Source organism: Platalea leucorodia (genome assembly GCF_965183815.1).
Source record: "Platalea leucorodia genome assembly, chromosome: 14".
NCBI classification, from domain to species: Eukaryota; Metazoa; Chordata; class Aves; order Pelecaniformes; family Threskiornithidae; genus Platalea; species Platalea leucorodia.
The window spans coordinates 2,518,706-2,540,503 of NC_138836.1; the positions used below are offsets into that span (position 1 = coordinate 2,518,706).

Below are 21,798 nucleotides of genomic sequence, written 5' to 3' on the forward strand. Positions count from 1 at the left end.
CTTCCCTAAAAAGTGACCAAGGGGGGAAAAGTCCTTTCCTTCAATCTCTGCCGCCAGGACCGAGGGGGGCACAGTGAAACCCTGCTGCCCGCCGCGGCTCCCCGTGCCTGGCCGGTTGCTCCGGAGCCGGCAAGCGCCCCGCTTGGCATCCCCGGTCCCCCGGCAACGCCGGCGCGCTCCCCCACCTCGTGGGCGGCTGGGAAAAGCCTTCGCCCTGGCAACCCCAAACAAAGTTGGGTCTGTCCTGGAGCCACCGCCCTCCCCTGGGCTGGGGGGTCCCGGCGGGGCTTGACCGGGGTTCCCACAGGGGACTGGTCCCCAGGCTGCTCGGACCAGGCAAAGACGCAAAAGGCGCTCCCGGGACCCCCCGGGTCCCCCCGCGGGCAGCCCCAGCCCGCAGCATCGCACCCCGTCCCAGGCAGGGACACCCCGCTGGCCCCAGGGGGGTGAGGGTGGGAAGCGAGGGGACAGGGGCTCACCTCCGCAGGAGGACGAGGCAGGTTGAAACAGGCTCAGCTTCCAGCGGGGAGCGACAGCCTGCGTGTCCCCCGCAGGGCTGGCGGCACTTCGCACTCGGGCGTCATTTGAGCTGCAGATCCAGCAATTAAAGAGGGAGAAGCAACCCTCTCCCCACCGACCCCCTGCCTGGGATGCGCCCTGGGGCGCGGGCTCACCCCAAACCCCCCCCGAGGGGCTGGGGACAGATTTGGGGTGCCCCCAGCATTGCCGCCGCCCTCCAGCCAGGCCAGCAGACACGGATTAGAGCCTCCCACCGCCCCGGGGATTAGAGCCCTTTAATCACCCCCAGGCATTAACCCGCACTGGGACCAGCCGGTCCCTCCCCGACGCCCCCAGCCTGGCCCCGCTGGGTGCTGAGGGGGCACCCAGACCCCCCCGGTGTCCCCCGCCACTGGGAGCGTTACCTGCCTCTTCCCCCAGCCGCGGGAGCACGGTGAGCCCCCGCGGAAGGATTTAGCCTTCAAGCGGACACGTGAAGTCAGGAAGGTTTATTCCAGTAAACAGAATTTCTCTTGAGCTGGACAGTACAACACCCAATCGCAAAACACAGAAACATAACATCCACAGGAAGAATTTCCACAAAATACATTTTTAAAAAAGAAAAATAAACAGTGTGATTAGAAAACTCTTATTTTGGAAAAAAACCCACGAGTCTATTGAGAAGACTTTAAATTACACAGTGTCGGATTCAAACCCTGATCAGCCCTGTCTCCAGGAGTGAGCGGGAGCAAAGGAGATAATTATTGCTTACTGTGCTGGCTCCGGACACCCTCTTCTCTCCCAAAACAGCCCCAGGGCAGGGTGCTGGGGCTCCCCGCTGTGCCGGGCGCCCGCGTCCCTCCTCGCGCCCGCTGGGACCGGGGGGCGAAGGGCCAGCGTCATCGTGGACGGAGCTTGCCAGGCGGGGGTCAAACACCCCGGGAGGAGTCGCGGGGGGCGGGCAGGTGGGGTTTGCTAAAGTCACTAAAAGCCTCAGGTTTTGCAGTTAAAGGGCAATTGGGGGGGGGGGGCTCAAATGGAGCTGGGGTTTGGGGTGGGGGAAGAACCAGGGAACAGCAGGGATCGAAGCATTGGGTCACCCCAAATCCCCGATCCCCCCCGAACCCTGCCTGTGCCTACGGGGGCGGGTGGGGCTTCGAGGCAGGGCTGGAGGAGCACCCCGGGGACGGGCTCACGGGCGGGGGCACCCCAGCACCCCCCGCCTCTCTCTAGCCTAAAGCCACCGCCCAGGACCCCGCTGCGGGGACGCTCGCTGGCCGCTGAGCCCCGTCCCTCAGGTCAGGGTGGTGGGGGGCAGCCCCGCGGCGGGGAGGAGGAGGATGCAGGAGAGGTGGGTGCGAAGCCGGGGGGGGCCGGTGGACCCTCACCCCCGTCCCGCGGCCTTCACAGGTTGCTGAACAGTTCGTTTTTCTTGCTCCAGTCCATCTGGGGTGCCCGCTTACTGGTGCGCTTCTGGTGTGCCCGCTCCTTGGCCACCGCCAGCGGGATGTCAAGGTCCAGGAGGGAGCCGGATGCCGAATGGCGTTTGTCACCGCCTACTGCGTCGCGCTGGGGGACGAGAGGCTGCGTCAGCCCCGCCGTGCCCCCCGGGACAGCCCCGCAGTGGGGGGGATCAGCCCGGACCCCGCTTTCCAGCCACCGCCTCCCCCCGCCATCCCCAGCCCTACCTCGCCGTGGGTCTCGCCGGCGTCGGGGGACACGGCCAGCGGCCCGGGGCTGGACGGGCTCTCGGACACCGAGTTGGACCGCGACTCTCCGCCGTTTTCCTGGGGGGAAGCAGGGAGCGAGCGTGAGCGGGGCAGCTCCAGCCCCGGGGTTTGGGAACAGCCTCCGGAGCTGCGAGTCCTGCCCAGGGGGCCGCAAAATCCATCCTGCCCACACATAATCCCCCGCGAGCTGCAGGCTCGTAAATACCTTCAGCGCAGCCCATCCGGGGCGAGGAAGGATTAAACCCCGGCCTGACTGCCCTGGCTTTAGCGGGAGGAGGAGGAGGGCAGCTGCAGGGCTGGATACTACTGCCCCGCAGTGCGAGGGCTCCCAGCCCTGCAGCGTCGTGAGGATGGAGGAGGAGGAAGGGCAGCATTGCAGCCACCTCCATGACACTCAGCCCCACAGGCAACCCCTTTCCTGGGGGGCACCAGCTCCCGGTCCCCTTCCCGCTGGCACCCGCCCTTGTGGGGCAGCCTGGGAGCACTGCAGTCCCTGGCGGCATCGCCCACCCACAGGCAGGGTCCCTGCCCACACACCGGCATCGAGGGGATTAAAAGCAAGATGAGACGCTCTTACCTTCCCTATATCGCCATTGGCAACTGGTTCCGGCAAGGGACCTGCGGGGTGACGACACGGGCGCCGGGTGAGGATGCGTTTGCTCTGTCCCCTCCAACCTGCCCCCGTCACCGGGGGGCACGGCACTGCCCAGCGCTCACCCAACGCTGCCCAGGGTCTGGCCGGCTCCCCAATTTTTTAACCCACCCCTCGCAGCCAGCTCCGCAGCACGGGGGGATGCTGCTGGGCACCAGGTACGTCCCCGTCGTGACAGCCACGACACGGAGCCCAGCGAGACCCCCCCCGTTCTCCCGGGGACCACCGCCACACAGCAGGGAGGGGGCCACAGCCAAGCCCAGGCTGCAGAGGAGAGCGACGGGTGGCTGCTGCCTGTTCGCTCCCCGAGCCATAAACCTTGCCAAAGTGCAACCCGGGGCCATAAACCTGCCTTCCTGCAGAGCCCACGTCAGCCCCACCGCCCTGGCACAGGGCCCTCCGCTGGGCAGGGAGATGCCAAAGCCAGGTGACCCTGCTTGGCCTCCACCTCCCAGCGCTCGGGGACTCCCCCAGCACCCCCAGGTTCGGTGACACAGAGGTGGCACAAGCCCCCCGCCCTGCAGCACAGCCCCCAGCCCACCTGCCAGGTGCTCCTCAGAGGGCACCACCTTGCACTTCTTGAAGAACTCATCCGTGAGGACGTCCACCACCAGCAGCCTGGTCTCGTCGCCGCCCGCCTTGATGGCTGCCACCACATCGGCGTGCTGCTTGCCCTCCATGCACACCCCATTCACCTGCAGGCACGGCACCACGTCACCGCTGGAGCCAGGGACCATCCGGCCCTTGGGAGCTCCGCGGAGGGGCCGGGTACCAGCCCTGGTACCAGTCACAACCCCAGCACGGCCACCCCACAGCCCCCGCAGGTATCCGCAGCCTCGCAGGGATTAGCGGTGAAGCCAGCAAAACCTCATTAAAAGCAGATTTTCCTCCGAGTGATTAGCACGGGATCGTACACGCAAAGCTGGCAGGGAGCGTCTGGCAGGGCACGGACCCGGGGCTGGCGCAGGAGATGGGCAGCACAGGCAAGGCACAAAGCCCTCGTGCCATAGCGTGGTCCCCAGAGACCCCAAAGCTTCGCCCCAAAAGAGGCAGCAGCCTCGTGCCCTGGTGAGCAGCAGGGTTGGGGCTCAGCCGGTCCTTGCCCTCGTGGGTCACCATCCCTCCTGGCACAAACCCTGTCCCCACCCCGGTCACGGCCGGTAGCAGGGCTTGGGGCCATCGTGCACCTTGTCCTCAGCCTGCCCCACCCCAGGGACAGCCCAGGGACACTCCTGCACCGGGCAGGGGACAGTGCTACCACTGCTTAACCTGCAGCCAGCTAATTAGTGCTCAGCCCCAGCCCTCTGTGGTGCTGCTCCCCGCCACCCACCCGGCTGCGCCCCTGGGTGGGGACCGGCAGGCTGGCACGGGCCGCACGGCTGCGCCGTGAGTCACTGCTGGTGCCAGGGACACCGCGCACCTTCCCAGCAAAGGACACCTCCCTCCCCGGCACCGGGATGCCAGGGAGTGCCGAGCTTTTCGGGGAGACCCCCCCTGCCCCGGCATACCTCGATGATGCGGTCCTGGGGGGCCAGCCCCGCCGCCTCGGCCGGCGAGTCGGGGTCGACGGCTCGCACGTACTGCCCCGGGCGGGTCTTGTCGCTGTGCAGGTTGAAGCCGTAGCCATTGGGACCCTTCTTCATGTGGCACAGCCGAGGCCGCAGCTCCTCCTGCAATGGGGACAGCCCATGGGAAAGCCGCTCCTGGACCCCCCAACACCCAGAGGCAGAACTGGGACCACCAGACGTTTGCTTGGGTGGCAGGGACATCACCCTTGGGTGGCCACCCGCACCCACAGACACCTCGAGTTGGGACACATGGTGCCCAAATAGCCTATGAACCCAGGCTCTAGTTAATTAATTAGGTGCAGGGCATGCTAATTGCAACAAAACATTAAGCCAACATGTTATTATCTCTGTCCCTAGACCGCGCTCTTCCTTTTGGGATCAGGATTGCAACTGCCACGTGAAGGTGGAGGAGGAAACGCAGCCCAGGCTGCTGGGAAGCATCCCCACCCCTCCCGGGAAGCCCTCGCTACCGGAGAAGCCTCAGCCAGGGGTGCAGATCCCCTCCATCACCCCCTCACAAGCTCCAGCCCCCCTCCACAGCAGATCCAGCAGTGGGACCAGCGGGACCCCCGCACCCCAAAGCAGCCCCCAGCTGTTGCTGGCGGGGAAGGGGCACAAGGAGCTCAGCAGGGAGGCAGACGGAGCAGCCCCGATACCGAAGCACGCCCCAATGCCCCGGCATGACCCTCCGGGATTGCAAAATAGAGAAACCAGCTGGACCGGGGCGGCGCGACATGGGACATTCACCTCTCCAGGAGGCAACACCCAGCTCGTCTGTGCCTGGATTCACCCCGACCTGCGGATCCGCCAGCACCCGGAGCTGGGGAACCCAACCGGGGCAGCCACGGGCCCATTAACAGCACGATTCCCCACACTGCAGCAGCCGGGGAAGCAGGAGCGTCCCCAGGAGTCTGGCAAAAAAGGAGCGGCCTTTGCTTGCCCAGCGGGGAGCGGGGTGCCCGGGAAGCACCAGAGGAACCGGGAGACACGAACCAGCCGCCTGCAGGCAGCGCCGTCAGGACTGCTCCCACCCCAGCACCCGAACACCACTTCCACATATTTATATATAAAATGGTTTGATCCTGCCTTGACCACCAGCTCCTGGGCTTTGGTAGGGCTCTCCCAGCAGCCAAGCCGCGCTCGAGCTCCTGATATATTCCTCACCAGGGGCTTTAACATTTATTCTTTCTTCTGAGATTGTTCTCCTTTGGTACCCATAGCATCACTGGGGATATGCACTGCAGGAATTTCCCCTGCTGTATCCGCACCGTGCTGCTCTTCGCCCCCTGTACAGCAGGCTCCCTTCTCACCATGAAATCCCCTTTGCCCCCCGCCAGGGAAGCTGGGTCCCCAGGGTGCTGTCACCCCGTGTCTGGCAGCACCGCGGTGGCATGGGTCCCGCATGGGCCAGGGTGACGCATTTGCAATCGCTAAGCCCAATGCTGCAATAAAACCCCGTCCTCTTGCACAACGCCTTCCTGCAGGGTCAAAGCCGGCTGCCGCCCCGGCACCGCTCACCAACACCCTGGAACACGCAAGCACCCAGCCGGGTCTCCCGGTGAGCGAAGGTGAGCCCGGGACGCCGCGGTGCTGGCAGTCACGCAGGACCCGCACCAGCCGTGGCTCGGCCGGGCAATGCCCGGTGCGACAGCCCGGCTGCACCCCGAGGAGCTGGTGGCGTCTCCTCCACAGACAGGCAGCGGGTTCCCGGGTTGGGTGGAGGATTGCGACACCTCGACTTCTCCCCAGCCACCCCTCGGTCCCCCCCATGCCCGGGTGGCAGCAGCTTCACGGGGCGCCCAGGCTGCTGCGCCTGCACCCTCCGCCCAGGCAGCACCCTGGGGACAGCGAAGACCCAAAACAAGGACAAAAAGCAGGAGCTGGTGGAGCCTGGAGGAAGGCAGCAGCTCCCGGGGTCCCTGCCCCAGCCCAGCCCCGGGCAGGGGGTTCGGGCTCTGCGAGCACCCACGCTCCCGGTGCCCTTGGCAGCACCGCGGGGTTGCTCCACGCCGATAGCTCGGGACAAAGCCAGAGGGAGCACCCAGCAAGCGGCGCTGGCAGCGCTCCCAGGCGAGGAGGAGGAGGAGGGAGGACTTTGCTCCCACCCATACCAACAAAGGCTCGGCAGCTTGGGCTCCCCAAGACACTGGGGCCATGAATTTGGGGGGGGGAATAGCCTTGCAGGATGGACAGATGCCTCAGGACAGAGGAACCAAGCCCTCAAAGGCAGCTGGCAAAGGCAGGAGCACCCAGTGCGAGGGCAGCCCGGCCGAGCCGTGACCCGGCCCCCCAGCATCCCCCCGCCAGCGGCTGGCAGCTCCTCCAGCCCAGCGTGCCAGCCCACCTTCGCCCTCCCCAAATCCCTCCTGCCGGCGGAAACCCTGCGGGCAGCCACCATTCCGCCTCCCCGAGAGAAAAATATAATCGCATCCCATCCTTCAGCGGCCGTATCCTGCCCGTCCACGGGGCGAGCGCCCCGCAGTAGGGCATCCCTCCAGCCCCAAATTCCTCCTGGCCAGAAGGGACCGGAGGGGAGAAGGTTTGAGGTCAACACCCAGGATGCGGAGAAGCCCGGTGGCTGCGGGGCCGGGAGCTGGACAGCAGGAGAATGGAATTATCCCTAATTCCTAGAAGCTTTTGCACCCTCTCCTCCAACGCCAGCAGCCCTCCCGCCGCGCTGGGGCCCGGATTAGCCGGCAGAGCCTCGTTAGGAGCCATTACAGCCTCCGGTGGGGAGGGCGGCAGCGGAAGCCAGACTCGGCGCCCAGCACGGGCATCCCGTGCCACCCCTCTCCTCTGCACCCAGGGGTGGCAGAGGGACATCTGCCCGCAGAGATGCCCACTTGGGATGGGGAGCTCAGCAGCATCGCATCCCTATTCCTGCCCTGGAACAGGACTTGGGGCACCTCCAGACCCTTCTCCCTACAGGATTGTGCCGGACCATCCCAACCCAGCACCTTTGGCCACCCGGCATGACCAGCAGCCCCAGGGACACAGGGACCCCAACTGCACGGTGTGCCAGGACCAGCTCCCCAGCTCCCAGCCCCCCAACAGCAATTTCAGGACAGCTTTTGAAGCCCCAAATCCCAGGCAACTCCCCACAGCCCTACAAGCAGCAACAAGCCCTTCGGCAGCAGCGTTCCCAGTTACTCAAAGAGAAACACAACGGCTCTGGGGACGCCCGGGCCAGCAAATTCACACGGGTCCCGAAATCTGGCGCACGCATTCGGGCTTCACACAAAGGGGATGCAAAGCAGCCTCCTCGCAGCATCCCCGTCACGTCCCGTTTGACTGGAGCTGCTTTTCATGCAGCTGCCTTGAGAGGAAATTTAATTCATTTCCTAATTAGACACCAGCTACCCCCAGTGCAACGCTCCCAAATGGGGGGGATCTGCTCCCTGTTACACCCCAAAACCCAGCCCTGGGAGGCTCACCCGGGTTTTACAAGGAGGGATGAGCATTGCTGGCAGGGAGGGCTCTAATTTAGCAGTAAATTTGCAAGAGGGAAGCCAGGGGCTGGTAGCAAAAGCCTTGCCCTGGTAAAAGCAGCCCCAGCCCGTGCCAGGGCGCTGGGCTGGCAGGGGCCGGTGCTGCCCCGCTAACGCCATGCGGTTTGCATGAAACTTTCTCAAGACGCTCCCGGGCAGCTGAAGGCTCCGGAAACGCAGGCGGGGGGAGGACGAGCTGCCACGGCTCCCGGCCGAGCGCTGGGGACGGTCCCCGCGGCGCGGGGCCCCCGGAAGCAGGGCTGGCCCCGGTGGTGTAAAACCGTCACCTCGCAGACGAGGGGTGATCAGCTCCCAGCTGCCTCCAGGGAGGCTCAAAACCTCCACCCCAGCACGCCCAGGCTTTTATAGAAATAAGAAGAGAGCCCATGACGACCCCCCCCAAAACCTCCTCAGCCCCTGGCCAGCACTGGGAGGCATGGGGGTGTCCGAGCCCCCCGGCACAGGGGGGTCCCGACCGTGCAGGACCCAGCAGGGTTTGGAGAGAGGTTGGATCCTGCAGAAGGTGGGAGATGTTAAACCCTCGCTCGGTCCCAGGCAGGGTGAGGGCAAGTGTCTCCAAGCTCGTTACGCAAATAAAGGCAAGTCTGGCCTGGTAAAGCAAACAGGACTCTGACACATGCAAACCTCCCGCAGCGATCCCGGGGAATCCCACCACCACGCGGGGCTGGGACGGGGCTGTGGGGGGCTGCAGGGGGATGGGGCAGCGGGCACCGGCTGCCAGCCAGCGGCCGGAGAACAGGCACGCCAGTGTGCTCCTGGCTCGCCGGAGAGAAATCCCTTTCTGCCCGCTCTGGCTTGGCTCGGCATCCCGCCTGGCATCCTCCCACCCCACTCAGTGGGCGCCCGGCTGGGGCGATGTCTCCAAACCCGCCTGCCTTCGCTCCCCTGCCCCGAGCACCGAGCACCGGCCCCCGCCCCAGCCACAAGATTTCCTGCTACCTGTTGAGAAACCACCCGGGGCCGTGCAGCAATGTCACCCGCTGTCACCCGCTTCCTGCTCCAGTGCAGAGAGAGAAACCGCCTGCGGTAACTCTGGCCCGGCTGTGCCCCGAGCCTGCCCCCCCAGCCCCTGGGGCATCTCCAGCCGGGGCTGACCCCCCCCCAGCCCCTGGGGCATCTCCAGCCGGGGCTGACCCCCCCCCAGCCCCTGGGGCATCTCCAGCCAGGGCTGACCCCCCCCCCCCCCCCCCCCCCCAGCCCCTGGGGCATCTCCAGCTGGGGCTGACCCCCCCCCCCAGCCCCTGGGGCATCTCCAGCCGGGGCTGACCCCCCCCCCCCCCAGCCCCTGGGGCATCTCCAGCTTCTCAGTTTCTTTGCATGGCTCCAACCAGCGCAGCCCCTGCAAGCAGGTGGCCGCCCCGCAGCGTGTTGGGGCCCTGTCCCCCCCTGGGGGACTGCACGCCTGGCAGAGGATTCGCCCAAGCTACATTAACTATGTCCTTTTTATTTTTCCGAGCCCATGGAGAGATCTGGAAGTGGACAGCACAGCACAGACGGGCTCACTGGCCCCGAAGGAACGCTGGCACTGGGACGTACAGGAGGGCAGGCACGCTCCCCCCGCACACAGGGCCAGACCCGAGGGACCAGGGATGCCACGGAGCAGCAAACGGGGCAGAACCTGGTTGCTCCCACCTGCACAGCCCCATCAGGGAGGTGCCGGAGCGGTGCGTTAGCCAGGCAGAGATGAGACCAGGGCCCTGCAGTGGACCAGCCCGACTGGGGGCAACGGGCAGCCGGCACCAGGCTAAAGTCTAACAGGAGGCACGATAAAAACACCTGATCCTCAGCAAAACCCTGAGTGACAACAGCTCGGTGAGGCACCAAAGTCCGGCTGGGGCTCGGCACTGGGAAGCCCCATGGCCCCAGCCCTCGGGCGCTGGACTTTGGGAGCAGGTCAGAGGAGCTCCCCTGCGGGTCCCCACCCCGGGGACACGGGGAGCCTGCTTCCAAGGAAAACCAGCCACATCCCTGTTGTAACAACACACGTATGTTTTTGCTGGGTAAGCAAAAAGCAGTGTGATCTCTGGGAGCCCAGAGCATCTCTTAGGAACTGCTCCGGGCAGGAAAGGTCAACTATTTCTCAATTCCTCACCTTTCTGCATCACTGTATTTGTGCAACCGCTGACTCCCACACACCACTTAAGGCCGACATTCCTGAATTAGTCAGGGTCTGTACGCAGGGACCGACCGGCAGGATCAGTCCCCCCGGCCCGGGCAGGGCTCCGCCATCTCCGCTCCGCAGCAGAGTCCGGACACGCTCGGCGCACCAGTGACTGCCGCCCACACCTGCAGTCACAACCCCCAAAACCACCCTCAGCCACAGCTTTTTTTGCTGTATTTTGAAGCGGGTTAACGCCAGCCGCCCTCAGCCCTGGGCAAGGGCTGCAGGTCGTAGCTCGCCACCGCCCTCGCTCCCTGTTGCTTTTCCCACCCGGTTTTACCGGCCCTGCAGCACAAGGACGGGCCAAAGGGCTCCGGGACACGACGGGCTGCTCGGTGACGGGTCCAAACAGCCCCGTGCACCCGTATTAAGCAAAAATAAATTAAAAAAAATAAAATAAAGAGGAAAAGCAGCAGGGCCCGGTGCTGCTGGGGAGCCGCGTTTAAAGCAAAGCAAAAAAGAAAGAAGCGGGCGCCCGGGGGAGGCCGGACGGGACGCGGCGGCTGCGGCTCCCGCTCGCTCGGCCGGACGGCGACGACCGGGGCCGGTCCCGGGAGGTCCCGACACCCCACCCCCCTCCCCCCGGACACCACCCCCTCCTCCCGAAAACTTTTCATCGCCCCCCCCCGCCCCGGCCGCCCATTTACCCGCCGGCCGCCGCCGCTGGGCTCCCGCGCCGAGGGCTCCGCCGGCTCCGGGGCCGCCTGCCCGCCGCCCGCGGGGGGCTCGGTAGCCGGTCCGCCCTGCCTCTGCAGCTGCTCATCGGCCACCGGGTCCACGACGAGGAGGCTGACGGCGCCGGCAGCGGCGCGGATCCGCTCCACCACCTGCTGGTGGCTCTCCCGCTCCACGTTCTCACCGTCTACCTCCAGCAGCCGGTCCCCGGGCCTCAGCCCCGAGCGTTCGGCCGGTGAGCCCGCCTCCACCAGCCGGATGAACTGGCCCGGCTTGCCCTTCTCGCCGTGCAGGTGGAAGCCGTAGCCGTCCGGTCCCCGCTCCAGGCGGCAGAGCCGCGCCGCGGGGCCCGCGCTGCTGCTCATGGCGGGGGGGTGGGGGGGGGCGGGAGCGGCCGCGCCGCCCGTTCCCGCCACCGGCGCCTCTGCGCCGCCGCGCCCCCGCCCGCCGCCTTTATACCGAGGGGCGGGGCGCGGGATGGGCGGTGGCCAATCGGAGAGCGGGGCGGGGCGAGTGCGGCCAAACAAGGCTATCTATGGGCGGTGTTATGTAAATAAAGTGGGTGGGGTTATGTAAATGAAGAGGAGGGTGGGGTTATGCAAATGTCGTCCCGGGCACGGTGCCGCGGGGGCGCCCGGGTCCTGCCGCCGGCAGCGGGGCCGCCTCCGCCCGCCCCCGCCAGCCCGCCCGCCCCCGGGGGTCGGCTCTGACCCCTCGGGGTCACCGCAGGCTGCCCCGGCGGCGGCCGGAGACCGGCGGGGTGCTCGCCGGTGCCCCCTGCTTCTCGCCGGGCACGTCCTCCCCATCCCCTCGCCCCGTCCTCCAGCGCCGCTCCCGCTGCCGGCCCCGGTGCTGGCGGGGCGCTCGGAGCTTCCAGAGCGAAATAAAAACAACCTCAAAGTGAAACTGCGTGGGAAAGCGGCACGGGAGGCCGCGCTCGCCGGTCACCGGCTGTGCGGCGGCAAGGGGAGAGCGGCCCCCGGCCCCTGCTCCGCCCCCGGGGGCCCGAGGAGCCCCAGGAGTGGGGAGATGGTAGAAACCCCGGGGGGATTTGCTCTGAGCCGCTCCCAGCACGCAGGGGGTTACGAGCGTGTGAGAGCCTGGGGTTTTGGCTCGGCCAGGGCAGAGCAGGGCAGCGAGCAGAAGCCTGGGCTGCTGGTGCCGGGCAGAGCTGGCCCCTGGCCCCCGGGATCGCCCTGGGGAGGGGGGCCTGGCACCGTCAGTGTCACTCCCCGGCAGCCCTCAGGGCCCAGCTGAAGTTCAAGCTGGCCAAAGGTCCCCAGGGCAGCGGGGATCACGTTTAACCGCGCCGCAGCCAGGTGAGCGCGGAGGTGACGGCAGCAGCACGCCACGGGACACGTCCGAACCCTGCCGCGGGGACCCCAGCGGCCGAGAAGCCCCCCGTGCGCTGGGGGTGGCCGCGCTCCGGCCCCTCGGTCCCGGCCTGGGAGCGGAGAGTGGGCTCATTTGTTTCCTCCACTCGGCTGAGCATTTGCCCGTGGCCTCTGGGCCCTGAGAAAGGCGGTGGAGAGGAATCCCATGGCACCAGATGCCTGCGGAGAGGAAAACCAGGGCAAGCGTGTCGTGATATGGTCCCAGGACGGGGGGGTGGGGGGTCCATCACCTGCGGCATCACCGCGGCACAGCACTCCCCTCGGCAAGGGGTCTGCGAGCGGCACGGCCCCACGAGCGCGCGTGTTCGGGGGCGAGACGGGGGGGGGGGGGGTATGCTTTTTGGGAGCGCTGCCCTAAGCCAGGAAACAAAACCCAACTCCAGGAGGGCTGGTTTGAGCAGGGGACCGCGATAAGGAAGAAAAGCGGCAGCAAAGGAAACAGCCGGAGCTGTTTTTGGGTCCGGCAGACCCCGGCAGCGCCCGCGGGATGGTGGGGTGCAGGCAGCGCTGTCGCACCCCAGCTGCCTCCTCCTGCCAGGGCCCTTTGCGGCTCGGCGTGACGTGAAGGGAGCTCGGACCGGAGGGGGGGAAACAGAAAAGAGCCAACGTCTGTTTGTGTTGAAGCCATCCAGCATTTTTTGCAGACATCAGCCAAGCGGCAGCAGCAATGCCATTGGTGGGAAGACAGAGTTATTTGGGGAATGCTGGACTCCGCACCATGAGAACAGCAGGGGAGGAGGTTGGTTTTAATTTAACAGGCCATGTTTACTCTTCCCCTCTCACCTTTGGACTGTCTGAAATGTGCAACAAAAGCCTCAGCGGGGAGGAAGGGGCGGCGGGCGCTTCCCCCTCCCCACGGCTGCTCCCAGGGCCCCCCCGGCCCCGCAGCGCCGGGGTGCAGCAGCCTCCCACGTTGCAGACCCGGGGCAGGTTTTTCTCACGCAATAAAAAAAAAAAAAACAAAACAGGCAGATGCAAAGCCTCGAAAATACCCAGCTTTAATCTGTAAACTTGCAAAGAGAGACCCAGGAGCAGAGCAAAGGCGAAGGAGGCACCGGGGCCGGTGAGAGACGGGCTCAGGACCAGGGAAGATGCTGGCGGGGATGGATGCGCCGGCCAGTCCCCAACTCCCACGTGCAGCATTGCCGTGCCCTCTGCAGCTGCACTTCGCATCAGCTCTTCAGCTACATAACCAAATATTCACCATCTCACCGCCCTGCCTAGCACTCGGGGGAGCCGGCAGCGTGCCGGAGGGGTCGGCAGGGCCAGGCCGGGCACCGGGGACGTGCAGCAATGCGGGACCTAAGCCTTGCACCCTGCACCCCGCCGGTGCCTGCCGGGCCAACGAAGCAGCGTTTGCTGGCTGAAGCATCTCAGGCATCTGCTCTCCAGAGAGTGGGTTTCAGCTGCAATTTGCCAGCAGCAGGAAGAAACAGTTGCATTGCATGTGCAGCGATGGGAGAGAAACCCAGCCCGCCCTGGGAGCCCGCAGGCACCGCAGCCCCCAGCCACCGTGGGCAGCCCCGGGCCACCGCGGGCACCTCCACCCCACCAGCTCCAGCCTGCGTGAGGCCGGAGATGGTTTTACCTGGAGGGATTGAAAAGAAAAAGGCTTTTCTCATTAAAAAAAAAAAAAAAAGTCTCTAATTTCTGTGGCTACAAGGCAGGGAATAAAGGTTTTTGCAAATTGCCACGTGTGCTGAAAGTGCCCCAAGTGTCGCTCAGGCGCTCCCAGGGGAGTTTTACTCCTCACATCGGCTGCGCGGGCAGAGAGCAGGCCTGGCTGGATGCTTCCCCATCCCGGCCCTTCCCTCCACCAGCACCGGGATGCAATGGGGACATCGCTGCCCTGGTGACGGCAGGAGGATAAAAGCCGACAGCAGCAACCACAGCAGCAAGGAGCCACGGCCGAGCGCGGGCACCGGCTGCGCCCAGGCGCGGGGCAGCCTGCGGGGCAGAGCCGAGGCTCCCTGCAGGGAAGCCAGAGCCCGGCAGCACCGGGGACGCGGGGGGCTGGATCAGGCCCTTCCAGCCAGACGACAGCAGCGCCGAGAGCGGGGGTGGCTGCAGCGGAGGAGAGGGACGGGGACTGCGCAGGGGCTCATCCACGGCACACACGCGGCCCCTCCAGCCGCTCCGAGGGGCCCCGAGCTAGGTGCAGGGCCGTATCCTGCATCCTGCTTGCGTGATGGAGGCGTCACCATGGCTCGCTGGCCAGGCTGGCAGTCATCACACGGCGGTCATTCCCCCGGTGGCACACAGTAGGCTCCAGGCATTGCCCTGCAGGACAGCAGGATCTGGCCCCTGGATCCTTGCACCGGGGCGATGGCTCTCCTCGTGCGCGCTCCGCTCCGACGTATTGTCCCATCCACGCTCGGCTTGTCAGAGCCTGGTTCCCTCGGGCGCTCGAGGGCAGGATTTGGCCCCTGCTCTGCCTCCTGCCTGTGCCCCCGGGGCTGCCGGCCCCTCCTGGCCGCTCTCAGGCGAAGGCACAGCAGCTGGATTTCTTCTTCTGCGACTCGATGTAGTCATGGATCTGGAAGCGGGGCTCGTCCGGCGGCTGCACCGCGCGCTGCTTCAGCTCCCTGGGGTGGTGGGGCCGCGTTACCCCCCCGCCCGCTCCAGCGCCGGTGCAGGAGGCGGTGGGGCCGGGGGACACCTCCCTTGCCCAGGTCCCCCAAGTACTCACTTGGCAATGGCCAGGAAGGCCAGCTCCACGTTCATGCCCGTCTTGGCGCTCGTCTCCATGAAAGGCACCCCATACTCCTGCAAGGACAGCACGGCCCCATCAGCGGCCAGCCCCAAAATGCTCTCCTGCCCCTCCGAATCGTCCCAGCCACCTGGCCAAGGCTTGGGGACAAGGTGCCATCCCCTTCCTTGCCTTGCCCCAGGTTTTGCATCTGGGCACCCATCAGAGGGGATGGCACGGCTGCCCGGGGACCCTGAGCGACGTGCAATTGTCTGGGGGGGCTGCAGGCGTGTTAGACCCCAGCACAGCTCACCCTGGCCAGCGATGCTCCGTCCTCCGTCCTCACAGCCCTCTCGCTGCTCACGTCGGCCTGCCAAGGGAAGGAAAGTGTCACCACGTACCAGGGGCGGCTGGCACCCTCGGGGCATCTGGCAAGCAGCGTGGGGTGCACGGGGGGCTGCCAGGAACTGGGGCCATCAGGGACCTGGGAACATCCAGTGCCCAGAGGAGAATCCAGGACCTGTTGAGCATCTGGGACCTGGTGGCATCGAGGATGTGGGGGGGCATCTGGAACCTGGGGACACTGGGGAGCTGGGGCAGCATCCAGTACCCAGGGGCATCCAGGACCCAGGGGGGCTTCTGATACCCTGCTGGGCATCAAGTACCCAGCATCATCCAGGCTTCAGGGGGCATCCAGTCCCAGGGGAAAATCTGGTACCCAGTCGGGCATTGGGCACCCGGCAGCATCTGGGACCCCGAGAGAGAATCTGGGATCTGGCTGGGAAGCTGGGACTTGGGGCTACCTGGGATCTGGGGGTGCATCCAGGACCTGGGTGGGCATCCCACACCCAGTACCACCCCGTACCAGGAGCCTCAGCCTCGTGCTGCCCCCCGCAGCTGCCGGGGACGCCAACCCTCCCCAACCCCCCAAACCTCTGGGGTCACCTCTGGGCCTGGCTGGGCCCAGAAATCAGCAGAGCCCGGCGGAGGGTGCAGGCAGGGTGCACCCAGCCCGCAGGCAGAGCGCCCACTAAGCCCCATCCCTCCGCAGCCACTGGGATGGCAAGGGCAGGGCTGGCACGGCACGGCACGGCACAGCACGGCACACCGCGGGGTGAAGGGGGACCCTGCACGCACCTTATTGCCCAGCAGCATGATGACCACGTCCTTCTGGGCGTACTCGTGGATCTCCGTCAGCCAGGCCTGCGGGAGATCGGGGCTGCGTCGGGGCGAGCGGTACCCCCGTCCCTCCCCTCTCAGCCCACACACCCTGCATGAAGACTGGGAAAACAGCTTTTTTTTTGGCATGGGAACTATTCCAGCATCCCAGCTGAACAGTCCTGAAAATGCCCGGTCTCCTGGCTGTGGCCCAAGCCTACACGTAGTTCACGTCCATCCCAAACCGCGTTTTCTCCCTCCAGCCATTTACCGTGTCCCTAAACAAAACTCACCCAGCCGTGCGGCGCCCAGCCCGGCGCCCCGGGGACGAGCTCCCAGCCGGCTGGCTCTGCCCGAAACAGCCGGTGCTTGCATGCAAAACGAGCTTTGAACTGCCCCAAGCACCCAGCAAGCCACGCAGGGCACCCACCACCCCGATCCCCAGGGAGAAACATGCTCCCGACCGGCGGGGGGACTCACGCGGATGTTGTCGAAGGACATCTTGCTGGTGATATCGTAGAGCAGCAGCAGGGCTGGAAGGGAAGAGGCAGAGGCATTGCCCCGCTGCAGGGGTGCGCTCTGGCCGGTCTCCCCCGTCCCCGCCGGACCCCAAACCCACCTTGGGCATCCCTGTAGTAGGCGTGGGTGACGCTGCGGAAACGCTCCTGTCCTGCCGTGTCCCAGATCTGCCAAGAAGCCGCCCCGGTGAGAGCGGGGAGGGGAAACCCCCAGCTGGGGATGCCCCTGCAGCCCCCAGCCCACCCACGCTCAGTCTAGGGGTTGTTTTCCAGCAGCACGGCTGGGAATTGCTCACCTCCTCCCAAAGCTCACCTGCAACTTCACCTTCACGCCGTCGACAGCCACCACTTTGTTCTGCAGAAGAGAAGGAGAGCACGTTTATCAGCACAAAGCGTGCCTTGGCACGGGTGCCAGCCAGCCCTGGTGCGGACCCGGCTGTGCCCCGTCCCCTCGGGACGAAGCCAGGCTGCCCATGGGGCTGGACATTGAACCCTCATCGCTACAAACCCTGGTCCTGGGGGGCTGTGATGCCCCGTGGCACCTTCAGGGACATCCCAGAGCAGCGTCCCCTCGTGCCAGGGTGGAAAAGGGCAGAATCAGGCCCTGATGGAGACAGGACTGCGAGATCCCAGCCTGCTTTGGATCCGGTCCCTTGCTCATCTCCTACAGCCAGCACCCCTGTCCTGTGGCTCCTAACGAGCTGGCTAACGATGCAGGCTGCCAGGTGGCCAGGGGAAGCTCGGCAGAGCTGGGGAAGAGGGAAGGGTCTTGCATGAACTACATGCAAATGTGCATTAATTTGCACATTTGTCTATTAATAACATCTTAGCCTGCTTTTATATTTGCCCACCATAAAGCCCTGACCCTTCTGCCAGGATTTCTCTGCTCCACACGCCGAAGGAACCACCGCCGCACGAAAAATTTGGGCTATTTGCAGCAATTTAAGGCCTTCAGATGCTACAAGCTGCCTGGGGATGCTCCGTGGGCGACGGTGGGTGTCCAGCTCAGGTTTCTTTGCTGGTGGGAGCCTTGCTTGGCCCTTAAAGGTGGTTGCACACACTGAGCTGGGGGCTTGCAGGTGGCAGACAGCTTTAGCCGGCACTGCAGGAGAAAATCTCCCCGGTCAGGGCAGTCTGCAGCCAGGCATCGGGCTGCGACCAGGTAGGGAAGCAGCATTTGCAAATGAATGGGGAAGGCGGTTATCAGAGAGGGCTTAAGCAATCACTATACCCAACTTGAAAGCCAGGGACGTCTCTCCAGAGGCCCGAGAAAAGAAAAGCAGGAGTTACCAAAGGGCTATTTTAAGACTTGTAGAATTGTACTTGGAGGGATGATTCTGGAAAGAGAAGACCCCTATAAATAATTTGGTTGCCTGGAATTGTTTGAAATGGAAATTCAGCCCATGTGGAGATGATAAAAGTTGAGAAAATGAGCTGAATAAAACAAAAAATGTGCCCTAGGAGACGCTGGAAATTACCTACCAGCAGCAAGCCCTGTGCTGCTGGAGGGGACGCTTGCATGAGGCTGAGCTGGCAGCTCCCCGGGGCCACCGGTGCTGAGCCCAGCAGTGGGACACAGCAGATTTTCCTTCTTTCATGACTTTATTGGAAGGACAGGCTACGAGACCCCTCCAAAGCAAACCCACAGCCCCTTCCCCCTGGCCCCTGCTCCCCAGTTCCCCCCTGCAAGCCAAGAGCAGCCCAGGCAGCAAAGGCGGCAGAAAACCGAAGCCGCTGCAGCTGCGGAGGCAGAGGAAGCGCCGACCGCGCTCGACACGTGTCAGCAGCCGCAGGCAGAGCCGGGCCTGGGGACACCCCCGTCACTTCCAGCCTGCTGAAACACTGCTCTACCCTGTGCTGCAAACAGCTCTGCCTGCCCGTGCATCCCCAGAGAGACCCTGCAGCTGAAATTTGGTGAACGGAGAGCAGCGGGAGAGTTTAAACGGGATCCGGTGACCTTAACAACTCCTCAGCGGCCAATTTCAGCCCTTTCAAGGCACAAAATTACAGCAACCAGCCTTTGTCCCTGCCAGCTGTTGGCCTCAGCCCGGCCGGTGGAGTGTGCTGGCCACCCACTGCACACCCCCAGCCCACGCACCCATCCGGGATGGGCTAAACCGAGGCTTTTTGCTGATTTAAAGGCAAGAAGTGATGTTCCCAGCGGGCTCTTCCATCCGTTACTGCTCTCCCAGGGAGAGGTGGGAGGGTTTCGGCAAGCGCCTGCAGCCAGTTAGGAGATTATTTAGGGTGCAGAGACTGGAAACCCCCCGTCCCCCTTCCCAGTGCCCCGTCCTGGCCGAGGTGCGGGTCGGGGAAAGTGAGGGGCTGGCAGCCGTGGTGGTCTCACCCGGAAATCTATGCCCACGGTGGCTATGAACGTCCCGGAGAGAAAGGCCCCGTCTTTGAACTGGAGCAGGAAGCAGGTTTTCCCCACGCCTGAGTCTCCAAGTAACATCACCTGCAAGATGGGCGCAGGGAGAGGGGTCAGCGGGGAGGGGGCAGCACCCCTGGGTGGTGCTGAGCCCCTCCCCGGTCCCTTGTGTCCCTCCGTTTCTCTCCCCAGGGCTGGTCCTGCCGGGTCTGGGGAGCCCCATGGGAACTGGGGGCGGGATGGGACCCCTGAGGGTGCAGCCGAGCAGTGCCCCAGGGCAGCGGTCAGCCACCAAAGAGGGGAAGAGCAGAAGAGGAGAGCTGGTGGGAAGGCAGATACCGCAGCAAAAAGAGATGTCTCCTGGCTGGTTCCTGACCGTCTCCCAACCCAGGAACCTTCTTGGAGAACCGGCCGCAGCTCCCGGACAGGGAGAGCCACCTCCACCCCCGGCCTGGGTGTGCCCAGCCCAAGGGCTGATGCATGGCTTGGGCAAACCCGGCTGTGTCCAGGACTCTCGCCCTGTGGGTGCCCAGGGCCCTGCCTGCTGCAGACACCAAAGCAAACACGGTGCCTTTTCCCCTCCTGCTAAGCAAACAGGCTCAGCATGGGCTCCCCGGCTGCTCCAGCACTGCCAGACCCGGGCAGGCAGCAGCCAGGACCGATGCTGGTCTCCGTAAGCACAGCCTTACCCGACGCCCCGACACCGTGCTCTCCTCCCTGCTCACCGGCAGCAGCCCATTCCTGCCCGGCAATAATTAACCTGACACCGACTGCATCTATCCCCTGCCTAAAAATGGCAGCGAGCAGGACTCCAGCAAGCAGGTCCATCGCCACAAGCCCACCCTGCCGGGACGCTGGAGCCTGCAAAGCAAACCCAGGCGGCCCCACTGCCCCCGGGCTGGGCGAACGCAGCGAGCCGTGGCCACCCTCCGCAGCGACGGCACAGCAAATGCGCTGCGGGCCAGCACAGCCAGAGCTGGGGGCTGGAAATGCTCTGCCTCCTGCCAACCCACTTCACTGGTCCAGTCCTTCCCTGGGACACCCCTGCCCGGCCCAGGCTGGGATCGCCACCCAGTTCTGCCTCCACCTCACTCCAGATCAAGCTGACAACTGAGTTCTTCCCTCTAACACAAAAATCTCCCTCCAAGTATCAGCCCGTGAAAGGAGACAGAGCGGAGAGGGTGAAGGCAAAGGAATAAAAGTGGTTTAGGGAAGGTGGCAGCATGCAGGACTGCTTTGGGAGCCGGCTCAGTGAGGCGGCGGGAGGTCTCAGGGCTGGCACTGTCAATGCCGGGCTCAGCCTGGGGCTGCGTATTAAATTTCTCGGGGAAAAGGTTCATCCACCCCGTGCCTCCCCAGTGCCGCCGGGAAGAGGAGGGTGCTCCCCTGGGGCAGGCTGGGGCAGCGGGGGCCCTCGGGGAGGAGGGTTCCCACCCCAGTATCGGGCAGGGGCGCGGGGGTGTTTGCAGTGCGGGGGGCTGCGGGGCCCTGGGCTGGCTCAGCGCCGGGGCCCAGCCGCTGCCCCCCTGCCCGGTGCCCTTGGGAAGCTGGATGGGGCCCTGCTTCCCCTGCCCTGTGCCATGGGGGGCACGGCTGCCCCGGCTGCCAGCAGCCCCCCTCGCCCGGAGAAGGGCAGGACGGGCTTTCAGAGGGCAGAGCTCGGCTGTGCACCCCCCCAGGGAGTCCCACTGCCCACCAAGCCGAGACCCCCCAAAACCCTATTCCTGCAGCGGGGCCAGCGGCGACCCCCATCACCACCTCGGGGCAGGGACCCCCTGTCTCCACCTCCGGGGGGGGGGGAGGACCCCCATCCCCACATCTGCTAGATCTGGGACCCCCCCTGGGCAGGGCTGGGGGGCTCAGCTGGGGCCGCCTCCTTCCCCTTCCCCTTCCCCGGCCCCCAGCCGCTTCCTGGGCGCGATCGCGGCAGCGGAGGAAGCGGGCGGCCCCGGGGACCCCCCCGGACCCCTCCCGCTCTCCCCCGGGCCGGGGGGCAAACCCCAACCTCCACCCGCGGCGGGGCTGGGGGGTCCATCCCTGCTCACCCCCCCTCCTCCGCGCCGCCTCCCACCTTGCCGGCCAGCTCGTAGTCCCGGGGCAGCACCGGGAGGGTCCCGCTCCCCGCCGGGGGGTCCCCGCTCCCCGCCGCCCCGCCGGGGCCGCTCATGGTGCGTCCGAGCGGAGCCGCCGAGTCCCGGTGCCGCGGGGCCAGCGGGAGCCGCGGCCCCACCCGGCCCGGCCCGGCCCGGCCCGCCTTCCTCCTCCTCTTCCTCCTCCTCCCCGGCCGATGCCACCCCCAAGGCTGTGCCCCGGTCGCCTCCCTACCCAGCCTGGCCCCGGGATGAGGAAGAGGAGGCTCAAGGCTGGAAACCTGCCCCCCCCCCCCGCACCCCAAAACCGGGGTGCTGGGGTTTGCCAAGGGCTCAGCGGCACCGGACGGCGGGCAGAGCCCGGCCCCGTCCCTCCAGGCACATGGATGGGGAGAGGAGGAACCGGTCACCCCGCAAATGAACAGCCCCCCGTCCCCCACGGGGTGTGGGGATGGAGACCCCGGTGTTGCCAAATCACCCCCGCCACACCGGGTCGGTGGGGCCGGCAGCTCCTGCTCCCAGCCCACCAGCCCACCCGGGGGTGGGGGGTTTGCCCTGTCTGCTGCAGCCCCAACGGCTGCCGAGCTGGGCCCCGGGTTAGCGCCAAGGCGCAGCGAAGCCGGGAGGAAACCAGAAGCGGCGGCCGTTAGCCGGAAGCCGCGCGCTGCGGTGAGCCGGTTCAGCAGCGCCTGCGTCCCGGCCGGGACGGCTGCCGGGGCTCCCGCTCCCCCGGCTGCTCACAGCCCCCGGCATCCTACGCCAGCCGTTGGGGCCTGGCTCATAGT

The 21,798-nt window shown here is 65.8% G+C and overlaps 2 protein-coding genes across 3 annotated transcripts; both read right to left on the reverse strand.

The window, feature by feature from the left end:
• Positions 1 to 1,029: 1,029 nt before the first annotated feature.
• On the reverse strand, positions 1,030 to 11,199 carry NHERF1 (NHERF family PDZ scaffold protein 1). The gene is made up of 6 exons (XM_082326567.1): positions 10,766 to 11,199; positions 4,389 to 4,550; positions 3,422 to 3,575; positions 2,806 to 2,846; positions 2,187 to 2,285; positions 1,030 to 2,067 (listed from the first exon to the last, which is right to left on the reverse strand). Exons 1-6 carry the CDS (start codon positions 11,156 to 11,158, stop codon positions 1,903 to 1,905), a joined length of 1,014 nt encoding a protein of 337 aa, XP_082182693.1. The 5' UTR covers positions 11,159 to 11,199; the 3' UTR covers positions 1,030 to 1,902.
• Positions 11,200 to 13,817: 2,618 nt separating this feature from the next.
• RAB37 (RAB37, member RAS oncogene family) lies at positions 13,818 to 21,133 on the reverse strand. 2 transcript variants are annotated; one of them, XM_082327085.1, is made up of 9 exons: positions 20,995 to 21,133; positions 18,900 to 19,010; positions 16,866 to 16,907; positions 16,654 to 16,720; positions 16,515 to 16,567; positions 16,014 to 16,079; positions 15,190 to 15,246; positions 14,877 to 14,953; positions 13,818 to 14,772 (listed from the first exon to the last, which is right to left on the reverse strand). In XM_082327085.1, exons 1-9 carry the CDS (start codon positions 21,088 to 21,090, stop codon positions 14,667 to 14,669), a joined length of 675 nt encoding a protein of 224 aa, XP_082183211.1. In that variant the 5' UTR covers positions 21,091 to 21,133; the 3' UTR covers positions 13,818 to 14,666. The 2 variants fall into 2 exon arrangements, with proteins under 2 accessions (XP_082183211.1, XP_082183212.1); XM_082327086.1 differs by lacking the exon at positions 18,900 to 19,010.
• Positions 21,134 to 21,798: the final 665 nt, after the last annotated feature.